The sequence below is a fragment of the Pseudopipra pipra genome, chromosome 5 (genome assembly GCF_036250125.1).
Source record: "Pseudopipra pipra isolate bDixPip1 chromosome 5, bDixPip1.hap1, whole genome shotgun sequence".
Classification (NCBI taxonomy): Eukaryota; Metazoa; Chordata; class Aves; order Passeriformes; family Pipridae; genus Pseudopipra; species Pseudopipra pipra.
In genome coordinates, this window is record NC_087553.1 from 69,235,692 (window position 1) to 69,251,089 (window position 15,398).

The 15,398-nt window shown below is 41.8% G+C and overlaps 1 protein-coding gene across 3 annotated transcripts in view; it reads right to left on the bottom strand.

Moving 5' to 3' along the window:
• Positions 1-15,398, bottom strand: part of CAMK1D (calcium/calmodulin dependent protein kinase ID) — a 218,001-nt gene that overhangs the window by 29,576 nt on the left and 173,027 nt on the right. For all 3 annotated transcript variants that reach the window (XM_064656495.1, XM_064656496.1, XM_064656497.1), the window contains exons 5-6: positions 11,856-11,982; positions 3,068-3,143 (exon numbers count right to left, since the gene is read on the bottom strand). In XM_064656495.1, the coding sequence (XP_064512565.1) occupies positions 3,068-3,143; positions 11,856-11,982 (203 nt within the window). The remainder of the gene's footprint in view (positions 1-3,067; positions 3,144-11,855; positions 11,983-15,398) is intronic.

The window sequence follows — 15,398 nt, forward strand, 5'->3', positions numbered from 1 at the left end:
ATTGCCATTCATTTGGACTGTACACAGTACAAATCAAGTCCTTATTACCTGAAGCACAGAAACTCTGAAAAGGCTTCCTTGTCCTGCAAACTGGAATTCATAGGGGTTCATTCTTACTGAGCTGATTTAAGCCTTCTGGGTTGGAATTCCCCATACAGCAAACAGGGAATTTAAATTTGAGGAGTGTGCATGCCTTTGCTTGACAAGCCAAGCACATGCTGATTTGGAAAACAGAGAAGGAAACAGAGCTGAACCTTGTAGAAAGAGCAGCCTTGCTCAGGAAGGGGGAAGGATTAGGGATGAGATTGAAATCTTCCACCTACTGAAGATGTGCTCAAAAACTGGGTGTGGAGGACATATTACCTAGCACTGTCTCACCCCTATTGCTCAGCAAGACACATAAAAGCAACAAGTGAAATAACAACAGGTGTGCCAGCAAAAAAGACCTTTAGTGCATGAGCCATTGATACATGGAACCGAAAACTTGGAGATAAGCAGAGCCAGGTTTATCTCTGGGCAACCAGATGCAACAGTTCATAGCCCTCCCATGGGCTGCCAGATGGACACACATTTTCATGGTGGATATTTGACAATAAACTGAACCCAGGCAGCAGCTGAGTCTGGAAGTGAGGCAAAGTACTGCTGTCTTCCACCTGCATCCTCCTTCTTCCCACTCACTGAAGCTGGTACTCAGCAAAGTACTAAGAAAGCAACAGAAAAGACTCTGTGTCCTGCCATGGCTGACATGGACTGAATACATTAAAAAAACCCAACCCCTAGGACTTCCATGCTCAGGTTTGCTTGTGAAAAATAGTAACTTTGGGTCAGCATGCACTATCCTTATCAAAAAGAGCATGACGTGAGAAGCAGCCTTTGAGGTATTTTGGCAAGTCTGTTGTCTTCCTCACTGCTGCAGCATGTCCCATTGGGCTCTGCAACAAAATCAGAATCAGCACTGTTGATTTTTGCTTTGTTTAGCAAAAGCTTTTTGCATCTTGCTATTGATGGCTGCTCCAAGATAAATCCATTCCCCTGTAAAATTTTGCACTCAATAAGTTTTCAAATATTCATGTAGATTAGAAAGTCAGTCATAAAACTAATGTTGTCAGGCAGGACTTTGTTTTAAATAATTAAACACATGTGCAGATAAATAAATCCTTCCTATACCGTTTTAATATAAAAAACCTATTTTGGGTAGCATATAACATGCTCAAGATCAAATGCAAATGTAGGAAATGAACATTGCACAGAGTGGATAACACAGCAGTGAGGTATATCCTGGCAAAAATAGTTATACAACCCCATCAAAAAGTTATTCATGTTGACAAGCCATGAAATGTCTGCATAAGGAGAAAAGGAACAAAGCAGGAATGCTTTAATGCTGTGCCTCATTGGAGCTGCTTTTTTCTTCAGCGTTGTATAACTGTGACAGTTTTGTAAAAGGGAAAAGTCGAAAAAAAGAGAAGGCATTGGTAATGCTGGCAGGAAAAGACATTTGTTTCTGTGGCAGTCAGTAGCCAAACAGCAGCTCTGTGCTCTCTTGACTGAAGGAACAGGGTTGTTGTGCTTTGTGTGGTCACCCCAATCTGTCCGTGGCAAAAGCCCAATCTCCTCTTGAAGACCCACATGAATAGCTTGTGGTTCAAGTCTTTCAGGCTGGGCACAAGAAACCTGTGCAGTTGTTATTTGAGTGACATGCACAGACCTACAGCCCCCACCCTCGAGCACAGCCTGCCCCGTCAAGAGAGATCCCTAAAAACTGGAGTCAGACAACGAGTCCTGCGTTTTCTTTGCAATCCAAATATGAGCAGTGATTTTATATACTCATGCACACAGATCTGCATTCAGATGATGGTGCCCAGTAATGTTATGAATGCCTTTTTCTGGATAGCACTTATGACCCCTAATGGTACCCTGGTACTAATGGTACCAGGGTATCCCTGTGACCACAGTGGCCTGGACACCTCTCCAGTCCTTCCATGTGTTGTCACTGGAGCAGTGATTGGTGCACCTACTTCCATGGCTCAAGGACTGAAAGCATCTAAAGTACTGGCTGCCTCTTTCATGAAAACAAGTCTGGATATAAGGAAAAATCTTTTCCCCATGAGGACAGTCAAGCAGTGGAAGAGGTTGCCCACAGTCTCTGTCTTTGGAGGGTTTTGAGAAACAACTGAATAAAGCCCTAGGTTCCCTAGTCTGACCTCAAGGAAAGGGCTTCTCAAGGTTCCCTCCAATCTAAATTATCCAAGTAAGCCTTTAAGAAGAAGAGTGGCAGGTAATGAATGAGGATAGGCACTACATCTCCATAAACATGAGTTCTGAGATCTATCCACCACTTTGGAGAATGCACAGAAGTCCTGGTCCTGCAGCTTTCTCAAGCAATCAATCCCCCCTCCTTTGAGCAGTGATTAGTCCCATTAGAGGAGCAAATCTCAGCCAAGAATGCAGAGGCTTAATGGCTTGAGGGAGGAGTGATAGAACTGACAGGGCTCACTCTCTCCTGTGGGACCTGATGGTTGGACGAGATGAGAAAATGATCCCTCGTTTTCAGTAAGAATTTCAATACTTTTGTATTATGTTTTGATGAGAATAACTCATTCCCATACATTAAAAGCTCTTTCCTCCTTATCTCCCTCTGTGCCCTCCCGAGGGAACAAAAAGCCATTAGGGTGATGCCATGAGAGAGGTGGCTTTTTGGGATATGCCTGCAGGCATGGTGCTATGCTGCATGGAAACAGCAAAATTTGTTTCCTGTTAAAGCTAATCTGAGCAGGGGACATAATAACTTCAACAATGTCACAATCTGGGCAAGCCCACACCACTGCCTACAGTGTAGTTCAGGTGGGAACACTGATTTTGGCATTTGAAGGGTACTGGTTCATTTCCTACCACTTGTGCCCAAATTTCAGCCCTTATGCAGCTGGGAGTTGTCCAGAGTTCATGTTATCCTGGGTCATAGGTGTCAGAGATTAACAATTTGGCCCAGGCTAAGCGGGTAACTCTATGGTGGGAGAGCATTCTGCAGGTCCCAAGGGGGACAATGACTGAAAATCCAACAGGTACTCACAGGATGTATGCAATGACCCCGATGGACCAGCAGTCCACAGCTTTGCTGTAGGGTTTCTGGGCCAGTACTTCAGGAGCTGAAAAACAAAAAGCCAAGCAAGCACATGTTCATCATCATCATCATGGCTAGGCTTCGTGAACATGTTATAAGAACAAATATTTGAGTATGGTCAAGAGGCAGGACCCTAAAGCTCCCCAAGACCTTGTTTTGCCCTCCACACAGAGCCCTTGCATTTGTAAATGTCCTTAGGTTTTTGAAGCTCGTATTCTTACAAAGAAGGATGACTCCTAACGAGGAGAAAACTCCCCGTTTTTTGTCTCTAGGCACAGAAAACACAACTAAGCACAGAAAATATGTGAGAGGCAGAGAGTCATCACCTCCCTGTTTAGGAGGAAAATGAGGTCAAGCCTTGCACGGGTGCAGAGATGCACATTCCCCCGACAGCATCACAGCTTCACCACATCATGCTGCCAAACCAGAGAGTTCCAGAGGCAGCTCAGAAAGTGCAGCATGTCAGGGAGGAGATAAACTACGTCTGCAGGAGAGGAAGGAGAGCAGCCACCATTTCTTCCAGCAGCTGCCTTTCAAAGCCTGCTGGACATCAGAGAAAGGAGGAGTAATTTGTCCTTCTGCCTCTGGGAACAGAGACACATCAGAGGGAGAAATGGAAAGCAGCAGGAATTGGACACACGCAAAGGAACTGAGCCTTCTGCCTCTGAGCTTTCAGCCACCATACTCTGAATTTTGCAAGAAGCAAGAGCCTGGGTATTTACTGAAACTCTTTGTGGGTCTGCTTTCCTATCCAAGGAGTTAAAAAGAGAGTTAAAAAGGTGTATTTTGGGGGGAATCCTGGAGTATTATGTCTTCCCTGTTGGGAGTTTGCTGTACAAATGCTTAAACCTAAATTTTAAAACCCTGTGACCCTAATCTGTTTCATGTAAAGAAGCTTTTGCTTTTTTTTTTTTCAAAGCAAAATGTCCACGATAATGCCAGAAATCACTGATTGTAGCATTCCTAAAGCAGACTTGCCACACTATGTTTTAAAAAGCACAGTATTTCCTCTGAGTAATTTGGAGTTCTACTGCTGGAAAAAAGTCATGAAGGGGCAAGTCCCAACAGAAATATTTCTTGGGGGTTACACCTTCCTCTCAGGAGTCTTACCAACATCAAAGCCGTTAATTACTTGAAGAACAGCAAAGAAAATTGGGAACCACATATAAGTGTTAAAACTTGAGCCTCACATTTAGTTGCTACCTATGCTCTGGTGTACTGGTAAAGACTTAGCTTCTTAAGCTAGGCAAGCCAACAAAATCAAGGTTAAAACTGCCAGTAGAGAAAAGAACAGGAAGCAATAATGAGAAACAGAATAGACTTTCTGGTGCTTTGGCATGATAGCTTACAGAAGGGACTGAAGAAAGACAGTGCATGAGGCAGATAAGAGCATTTAGGTTGCTTTTCCACAAGCAGAAGAATGATGGAAAGGGTTAAATTCCAGTGGGGACACATTGTAAAAATGAAGAAAATCCAGGGGAATGTAGATACAAATATAGCTGGCAGCCAGACTATGAAGTCTCTTGAAGATTTGGATATGCCAGATATGCCCCAATCTGCAGCACACGTTAAATATTACCCCAATCTTCAAGTTATCCAGCAAATTGGGACCACTGCATGTATAAGGAATTAGAAGGATGGTTCTGTTCATACATTGTTAATCCTAATACACTATTGTAATGTGTGAATACTCCAACACTTATCCACCACATGTCAAAGGAAGTTTCTTTCCACGGTACTAAGCATGAACGGCTCCAAACCCGACCTCAGGTGCTTGGTAGAAACCTGCACCCCAATACCTGAGCAGCCTCAGGAACCTCGTTCCAGGACATGGGCATGCTGCTGTAGTCCAAGATAAAGGTAAAAATACTCCTACTACAATAGGGGACAAAGCTATGGAAATACAGATGACCTCCAGAGCTGGTGCCCAAAATGTAACTCCTCTAGGTCAGGGTCTGTCTGTTGGCTCAGTGCTAGTTAGTCCATCAGGGGGGAATTTGAAGGCAAACTCTGGATAAAAAAAAAAAAGCACTGGCATGCCACTGCCTCACAGATAACCTGGCAAACTGGGACAGTCTGGAAATGTTCATTTCCCGTGTATGAAACAGTCGTTCCCCAAAGTTGCTCAAGACAACTTTCCCAGACAATTCTTGTGTCCCTTAATCTGGCTCTTTCCTTTGTGATTCATCAAAACTTGCCTCCAAATTTTCCTCTAAAAAGAATATGTTTTTCAAAATGTGCATCAAATAGGATTTGGGAGACTCAGTTTCCTATTTTGTTCCATCCCTTGTGACTGAATTTTGTGACAAAATATGAGGAAGAAGGGAGTTAACTTTCCCCTGTCCTTAGATTAGATGTCTTCCAACTCTCCAGTCCTTCCAAATTCCCAATATTTTATTCACATATCTCTTCTACCTTTGACTGTCTGCTCCTGTTTACACAATTTTCAAGACTGATAAACATTATACATCTCATAACTCCAAAAGAAAATATCATGCAAATGTCTCTTAAGCACCAGGGATCCTAGTGAGCTCCTGACATGATACAGATATGCCACATTAACACAGTAGAAAACAAATCTGAGATGAGGGGATGTGACCTATATAAAGATTCTCCCCCTTAGAACATCAAAGCTTTGTCGAGGCATTTCTCTCTGTTTTAAAGTAGTGATAACACTTGCTGCTGTGGATGGTGGCTGTGAAGCAGGTAAGAACACCATTTGCTCAGAGCAAATGTGAGGCTATTACCCCCCCCTTTGGTAAACCTTAATGAAGAAAGGCAGGGGTGTTAAATACTTATTTTAAGGCCAAGTGGCTGGGTTTGATTTTTGTTCCAATAAGCAGACGTGTAACAGGAACAGGAGAAGATAGCTCAGCATCATCTGTCTCTGATACACAGAGAGACGGAAATATTTAATGAGCTGAAAAACAAGTCAGAGGAGCTCTTAGGAATGATGGTAGATCAGTGCCAAGAGGTAAAAGCAGGAGACACAATGAAAAAAATCCAAGATCTGACAGCGTTAGAGGATCAACACAGACGGCTGAGGAGACAAAACAGCAGTAAGGAGAAGGGGAAAGTCAAATCTCCCATTTCTGTTGCTGGGGAGACGCCAGCTGAGCAAAGGCTTCCAGTATCACACATCCCTAGGGAATCACTGAAGGCTCAAATGCTACACAACAGTCATCCAGAGACAGGGAAATCAATGAAGAAAACCTGGACCCTTCCTCCATATCCAGGAACTGTGTTTCAGGCCGAATAACCATTATTGCCAGCAATGTGTGCCAGGTACCAGACAGGATAATGGTCCCAGGGCCTCATCAAATGTGCTTCCCAGGCCAGATGATCCGCTGTTTTATTATTAGGTTTGGGGTTTTTTTGTTTAGTTGTGTTTTGCTTTTAATAAGAGAAAAAATTAAAGTGCTCGTTTCAAACGGAGGTTTTAAAAAAAGGTACAGACCAGGAACATTTTGAATCCTTTCAGAACACTATGCCATTACCCTCAGTGAGCTATTAGCTATGCTAATAAGCTCCCTAAAAATGCAGCTGCCTGGGTGCCAAAAACAGCAACCCATGTTCTTGCAAAGAGCTCAGGTGATGGGGATTGCTCTGATACTTTAAGCCTGTTGATCACACTGTACAAGTCATGAGGGTGCCTGTTCTTCAAAACAGCCTCTGCTTAAAAGTGGTTCTCCTTCACTCCTATGATGGTGCTACTCCCAGCAGATTTGGCTGTCCCACAAGAACTCAGTCTAATGCTATTTTCTGTGGTTTACATGGCTTCCCACACATTGTATGCCAGAAGGAAGAAGGCCTTTGAACAAAGGTTAATGGCCTTGAAGTTCCCTGTAGGAGTGACAAATCACCTGTAAATGTGGGATGAATTGAAAGATCTAAATAGGGTTAAAATAACCAGAGACGTGCTCACATTGGGCAGGGACATGGCTCAGCTGACCAAGCAAACTGGCCTGGTGCAAACATGGACAAATAGTTCAGCTGGTAAATATTTATGTGCCAGTTTCCATCACGTAGGCGCATTCTGCAAGTAAAGAAGGGGAAACATGAATGGGCTGCACAGGTACAGGATGGCCATGAAATCCAAGAGAGAAGGTGAGATATGGGCAGAGTTTATAAGGGACACCAAAGGGAAATGGTGCCAGCCCCATCACTTAGGACTTCTGAAGCACCAGCTCAAGAAGATGGACAGAGAGGAACAATCCAGCACTACTGAGAAGATGGTTGGAGGCACAAAGGGCCAACTCAGCCCCTCTTCTGAAGTCAAAGAGTGCAAGAGCACTGTGAATTCCTCTGCTGTCCTACAGAGTCTCCTCACAGTGCAAACAGGCTGAGATGCATGAGGCAGCTTCGCTACAAAACCAGTGTTCTCCTTCTGCTGACTCCTGGGATGAAAACAACTCCTGTCCATTTTTCACACAGTCCTCCAGTGTTTGTTGTGTTCTGTTTGGCCAAGACACTGAAGTTTGAGACTGTTTCTGAAGATCAGGGTTTCAGTGCAGTATTGCTGACTTCTTGTGCTCCTGTTCTCCCTGTTTCATTTTGCTGAGTCAGATTTAGATATTTGTCATGGGACATAACTCAGGCACAACCACACACAAGCAAACACAGTGTCAGGATATGTCAATGTAGCTGAGAAATCACTCTGTCACGTGCTTATGCCTGAGCAAACCCTGGTCAGAGTGGTTCCCATGCTTTATTTTTACTTTATTACTCATGTTACTGCCTAAACAGTTCCTGAGGTAACTTTTTCATAATAAGGATATTTCAAAGGCTTATTGAGTGTTTTCAAACCTTTGACGCAAAGGATACCAAAGAGGTCAAAATTCAACATGGAAATCCATTGCTTACTTAAATTCTGTGGTCTTGAGCAGGGCTAAGAGAAACATGTGGCTTTAGTATGATCTGAAACTGGATTTCTGGCAGAGCTGAATGTTGTGAAATTACCTTTCATAAAAGCACTACAGAAAGTGAAACAGTGAGTGAGGTGGGTTGTACAGGGACCAACCACATATCCAGGGTCCAGCCCAATTTGTACGACAGGGAAGTACGAGAAAATAGTACACGAGGCTGGATTGGGACTCAGTGCAAGAATTTTAAATCTCAGTAGGATTAAGATATTAGCCAGCCACAAACACAGTTCATAATTCAGACTTTCTGCAAAGGAGATCAGATTGCCTCAGACAGGCTTTCTAACTTTTTTTCAAACTTTTCAATGCTCCTAAGTGTCTTGCAAGTCTAAATCCCATCTGCAGAAGTAACCAAAGCTTTTGAGGGACCAGGTCTCATGGAAAGTCACTCAGTGAGACCTGATTCCCAAACAGCCAAAACGTCTTTAGAGGAATTTTCTGAGTGACTAGAGTCACCTCCTGGTGGGTGCCCAACTGGACACACCTCAGGGATGGCTCATCTTCAGGCAGGTTGAAAAGTTCCTACATCAAAATTGAGTTACTATAAATAGTTTCAAGCTGACCAGGCAAATCTATGATGTTTAAAATGATAAATCACTAATGGCTTACTGAGGTCTTGCTGGTAACCACACACATCACTCAGGGTTTTGAAAGCATCACTTATTCTCCAGTTTAGATGATGGGGTGGGATCCATGTAGGCCAGTCCACACACCTAATTTGCAATGAAATGAGCCACACAAGCCACCTCATCTAACCCAATTTATGTGTTATCTAAAAGCTGGGTGCCCAGTCCCAGCTCATCACCTAGACTCTTTCCATACAAAATGGGGACAAGAGCAGTAAGTAGATAAGAAAATGGGGGACCTCCTTAGAAAAGATTGTATTGTCAGATGCCCTTCGCAGTAACTAAACATTTAGACTGTCCTCTTATCAAAAGTGGCTTAACTAATTAGGTTAAATTATCGTAACCATCAGCTTTTAACCAGAGGACTAAAATCTCTGACAAAACTCCTGAAAAAATAAGATCTCAGACCTGAGAGTAATTTGATCTGTAAGGCAGAGCTTTAAAAGCTAAAGTGCTAATCCACTACTGGTCATGCACATTTTAGATATACTCTAATTTGATAAGTAATACTTTGATTTTCAGTAAGAAAATTGATATTTGTTAAAGAATTTAACTATAATTACAACTTTCCCTGTTCAATGAATTTCCGAACCACATAAACAGGGATTCAGTGTCTCAGATACTACTGCTCTTTGTAGATGAAACTAAGAAAAGTTGAGATAAAAACTCAAAGACAAAGAGTTGAAAGTATATCCTAAACAGGGAAATAAGACAGAAAGGACAAGAGTTTACATACTTTCAAATACTTGGGTAGCAGACATGAGTTAAGATCAGGTCTGCTTCCAAGTCAGAAGCTTGTCTGACACTTTGCACAGTGGGATCTGACTGGATCCATTTGTGGAGATGAAGTATAAATAGGAGTGGATGCTAATGACTTCTTGACAGAGCTCTGGGTGCCTTTGACATGTGATATGCAAGTAATTCTTTTCCAGTAATTCAAAAACAAAGTAGTTAAACCAAGAAAAATAATCAATTACTAACCAAAATCTTAAACGATGGTGTGTTCTACATATCTTTAAAGAAAATCACCAGGAAATGCAATGTGAGTGATGGATCCCTAACTGTTATTTAACCCTAGGTAAAATATCTTGGGGGAAAAAAGCACAAAACACAAAAAGAGGTGGCAGACAGGACACTTTATGGGCCAGGACTGTGGCATTTGTCTACCCCAACCCAGCTGAGGACATGTATTCATGTTGTGCCATTGGGAGGAACGACTCTTACATTGATTTGAGGGCACTAGGCAGGTGCTGCAAATTGGAAGGCAGGAAACCTTTTGGATGTGGACAAATTGCTGACCACATATGCAGAAGCCATGTCATCAGGTGTGACACTCACAGAGGTCCTTTTGTGGGCATCACCACAGTGATGGCGACAAAAATGTTCTGTGCTTGGAAAATGTTGTCTGAGCAACCTACAGAGGAGCCCCTTCCTGTCCAAAAAAAAAAAAAAAAAGAAAAGAAAAGAAATAGAACAAATATTTGAAGATGTTTGCTTTGTGAGAGAGAGGGGAAAGTCCTGTCAGCACTTCAGAATTAAGCGGCTGGGACCTCTTGAACCATGATGAGTAAATCCTGCGTTCAGTGAGGTAACAACAGGCCTGGAGGCACTTGTGCAGCTATCAGCACCCAGACCATGAGTAATGAGAGCTCTCAAACATCTCTCAAAGCACTACAGTTTGTGTCACAGGCTCTGAGAGCTTCCTCTACAAAATAGTAAGTTTTCTTATGTAAATGGCTACACTGAGAGGCCATATGAGATCACTCAGTGCCCAAGCACAGTCAAACTCCCTCATTTCCATCAGCACTTCAGCAAATTATATCTGAGCTTCTCTGTGTCTGAAGACTTATTCTAGTCAGTGCCCATTCCAGAACAAAATAAAACAAGTTTGTTAAGGAGAGAAGAGCCGACAGCAAAAATTATGAAAATTGCTATCTCAGCTCAATTCCTGCTACTGCTTAGAAGAAGATTTCCAGTCTGGTGTGATCACACCAGACAGCTACCCAGGCTGTGCAGAGAGCATCCTGACTCATATGTCTTAAAATAAAACAACGATGGGCTGATGGCTACATGATGGGAAAGCACAGAAATCTGTTCCTTTTCCTGATCTTATCAGGATAGACTGTGTCTGTGCAGCATGAAGATTATACCCAGAAAAAGGTACCTGGGACAAATCTGTATGTCTGTGTCATAACAGCATAATCTCATACCATGGTATTATCAGAACTATGGAAACAGGTGAGATGCCAGCTGCTAAGTAAAAGAAGTCTCTGACTGCTGGAAAACATCCAGTTGTTCCTGCTGGAAAAATCTCAGACAAATCTATCCCTGTGGTAGCTGTTTTCACTTTCATGGATTTCATGGATACCCCAGAAATTAATTTTACTGCCTCAGCTGATGATCAGGGGTTATGGTAGGAGGCACAGGCTTGCTGGATGTCTGTTGCACAAAGTGAGCCTTTTAAATAATTTTTGCTCACGCAGACCCCACCATCACCTGCTGTATAAATCTCACATTCAGCTACTTTAGCTATTTTTAAAGAATGCTGGCAAACACCCTTTTAATCAGTAGCCTTGTACAATCACTAACAAATGGACAGAAGAACAAAGAATAAATGATAGGAAACAATTTTATAATGTCCAGGAAGGCTTGAGGATCTAAAGAGCTTTTGCATACTGTTATCTGAGTCAGTAACTTAATGTGCTTGTAAGAGAGGATTACTGAACACATCTGAGTAAATTCAGATCCTTCATTTTACTGTCTTCTTTCAGAGGAATCTGGAAAATGCTATCCTTTATGATTAAAGGAATACATTACATTAGGAAAAGCTGCTTGATTTTATAGGTTGCAGAATCAATAAGTTTGAGGCTATTCTTTATGTGCTCCTGATTTAGCTACAAGCAGTGTGTTAGAAAAGACTCACTTTGCAAAGGGCTAAACACATGAAAGTGAATCCCACCAACTCAGAACAGGATCGCAACCCAAAGGGAAAGAACACACAAGACAAAGCACCATCAAGTTCTGAAATATATTGAATATCTGTAAAATCTCATGTGCAGCATGTAGCAGCACTAGAAAACATGTGTTATTTAATTTTCAATCATGGCTGGGCTTCGTGAACGAAGATTTGGGAAGGCTCTAACCACATTTGTTACAGAATTTTCAATAAAATATAACCAAACCTCTTACCGACATAGCCAGGAGTTCCACAGGCTGTGGACATCACATCTCCTTTACCCTCCATCTTTGACAATCCAAAGTCACTGATCATGATTTTTGACTCTTCATCCTGGCTGTAGTAAAGCAGGTTCTCAGGCTAGAAAGGAAATAAGCACAGTGAATTTTGAATATATAAGTTCAGTAACAACATCTGTTGACTCATGCATTGCATTTAATACAATCCTCAGTTATGTCATACACAAAAATAATTTGTTTCCCCTAAATCTGGAGTTGTTCTTACAACCTATGTGGAGATCCTCTCCTGTAGGTAAAGAATGGAAGAAACTGACACCTGAGCTTTGAATAATTTTTCTGGGATAACAAACTTCTCCTTTGGCAGCTCAGATAAGAACTAAGGCTCATCCCTTACTTGTGAGATGTGTCTGACATACTATCACATCAGAGTGATAAAACTGAAGGATTCATTTGAAATCAAGTAAATATGGTAAATCCAGGTAGTGTAGTGAAATTTTTTATGCAGCATTGGAAAAAAAGAAAAAGGAAACCAATAGGTATTAGAGAATTTTTATATCTTTTCCACTGGAAAAAAAACTTTTGAGAGCGGAAATGCCTTTACAGTTAACAGACTTGCAGCAAGGATGTTTTTGCTAGAGCTGATTAGGAAAAAATGCTGTAGCACTAAGCACAGCAACTTGTTTATGCTGAGGGAAAGCACAAATCACTCCACAAAGCCCTGTGACTTTTTATACCAGTGTCAGGTGGGTTAGAGAGCCCAACTATCCTCCATCTGGTCCTGCATAGTTCTGCATCCGTGTGTTCTGACTGTGCTACTGCTGTACAGCAGAGCTCTTTGTAGGTGCTGTGAGAGTTCACTTTTTTCCCTACTTAATATCTGGGCTCACAAAAAGCTCCAGCCCCTGCTGGCACTCAGACAGCTGGTGGCAACAGGCCCTCGACCTTGGGGGTCTTCACCTATAAAGTGATGGGAATCCAATGTTTCAAAATAACCTTGGTGTAGTCTTTTGCCCAGAAACTGGTACAAATTCCAACCCTCAGCCTGCTGTGTGCTCCAGGAAATGGTGAGAAGCAGCTGTGGACACACAACATCCTCAAACTCCTTGGGAAACATCCAAGTTTGGATTTGCAGGGAGGAGCAACTGCAGTGCAGCAGCACCAGCATCTGTCCTCCCTTCTTCATGTGCTCTGGGGAAAGAGGGGTTGGAGAAGTGCCAGAGGGTGACGTCCCCTCCACCATACTCTGAGGTTCCCCTTCAGCTTCAAGGGGAGGTTAAAGCATTTTATGGCTCCCCAGCATAAAGTGCTGGCTTTATCCATGGGACACAATGGCCATGAGAGGATCTACAAGGTACATCCACAGCTGTTAGGCAGCTGGGCTGAGATATAAAGGGAAACAGTTTGGTTGTCAAAATAAATATGAAGTTTTACCATTTATGTTTCTTTCTCATGATGACTCACAAGTCTAGTGCTTTAACTGGCCATTATAATGCTGACATTGTTTTAAGGCTCACAGTTTTATGCCATGTTCTACCCTTGGTTGGAGTCACCCCTGATTCTTACTTGTCCACTTCTGATCTGCTGAGGGGTTGGTAGAGCTGGTATTAAAGGAAGACAGTTATTTCCTACCAATTTTTGCTAACTCAGCTCAGGTTCCCACTTATTCATATTTAGGAAGGCCAAGAAACCCATCCATATGAAACTTAAACTTGTTTAAAAGAATTCTGATTCTTCAAGATGGTTAATTCAAAAAGCATTAACAAGGTGGCTCTGCACCAAGTGAAGCTTCTTGAGCCTTCCAGTCCTTTTGTGCATCTCAGACTTCCCTGGACTTCATCTGCTGCCATCTCTTCTGCTGTTGCATTACTTAGATCAGCGACTTGGGGCTCAGACCTGCTTTTCCCAAATACAGCAAGTTCTATTTTGGTATCTGAATAACACATAATTACGATAAATAATTGTTATGGATGTTTCATGGGTTGTATTTTTGTACAGTGGATTCTTTCCCAGAGTTTCATTTTGGGGATCATAATTAGAAACTTACGCTTATCTCGGTATTTTGAGATCATAAAAAGCCTTATTATATCCCTGTTTTTCTCATCATGGTATGTTTGTGCTAACAGAAATTCAGAGCAGGTGCCTTCATATACCGTATTTTCTGAGTAATTTTAACAAATGATACAGTACTGACAAAGACTTGCAAACAAAAAAAGAAAAAGAGCTAGTCTTTCCCCCCAAATACCACTGGAGAAGGTTGGTTTGATCTAAATTCAGCATGGCCTTATGTAAGTTCTGAAAGTAATTTGTACGTGAATCCACTTCCCAATCACCAGATCTCATATGTTATTACAGGAACTTTAAAATAAGATGATTTTTTAAAAAGTGAGAGCTACAACATGCTTTAGATTATAAAGACAAGAATTATGAAGACGGGAATATCAAGAGCTTGTACAATGGAGTATCTGAATTAGGAGGACTCAGACCTGCCTCTGAAAATTTTGGTGTCAGAAAGAAGTCTGAAGTTATTTCCTAAAATCTGAACTTGGGAGCAAGCTGGTCATGTTAAAATACTAAACAATACTTCCATACTGGAATGCTGTGGAACTCTAAAAAATATGAGAATATTTATATGTACATTACAGCAGGAAATGAACAGGAACTGAGGGCTGTATGTGAAGACTGCAGGAGATGGAAGCCTAACCAGTGCCTCCTTAGAGAAAATCCATTATCTGGGACAACACGAGGGAGGAAACGTTATTTGAGGATATCATTGTGTATCTTCCTTCAGTGGATTCCAAGTTTTGTCTTAAAAATGTGCCAAACCAATACTTAAAAAAAAAAAGTTTCTACTTTCTATTATTCTACTCTACCTGTTGAAGTGAACATCATAGGATGCTCACTTCTGGCAGAGGTATTTCTCTTGCAGAAACAAGGTGCAAAAAAGCTTGCAATCCTGCGGGAATGGCCCCCACACAGCTAAAAGATTCCCATCTGGAGTCAAAGACTGGCAGAAGGAAATGGCTGAACTGAGGTTGTCACAAGGGAACATCATGTCTGTCTGTCTTGGGCACTGCTGCACCTTGGAGAACACCAGTTCTGGTGGTTACATCAGTAATGGGCTGCATTTCTGCCCCACTGCTTTGCATTTAGGGACAAGTCTGTCATCTATTATTTTACACCACACAGCACTTCACATCAGCACTAATTTTTGAGACAATAAAAAGCAAATAAATAGTATCTCTCATAACCACAGTTTCTCATCCATCTGAATGCACAAAAAGGTCACATTCCCAGCACTACAACCTTTGCTAGGAGGAGTAGTTAAAAATTCCAAATGTGCAGTTTAATAATAGATTATATTTAAAAAAGCAATTTAAAAATACATTTAATAAAACCTTGTATTTAAGAAATAAAAAAAAGAAAAAAGATCTCTTCCTTGTGGCTCTTGACTCTAATAATTTTCATTAAGCCTTTCTATAATATGACCTGTTTAGCCAAATTCCACTCACTTTACAGGGGGAAAATTCAAGCTCTGCA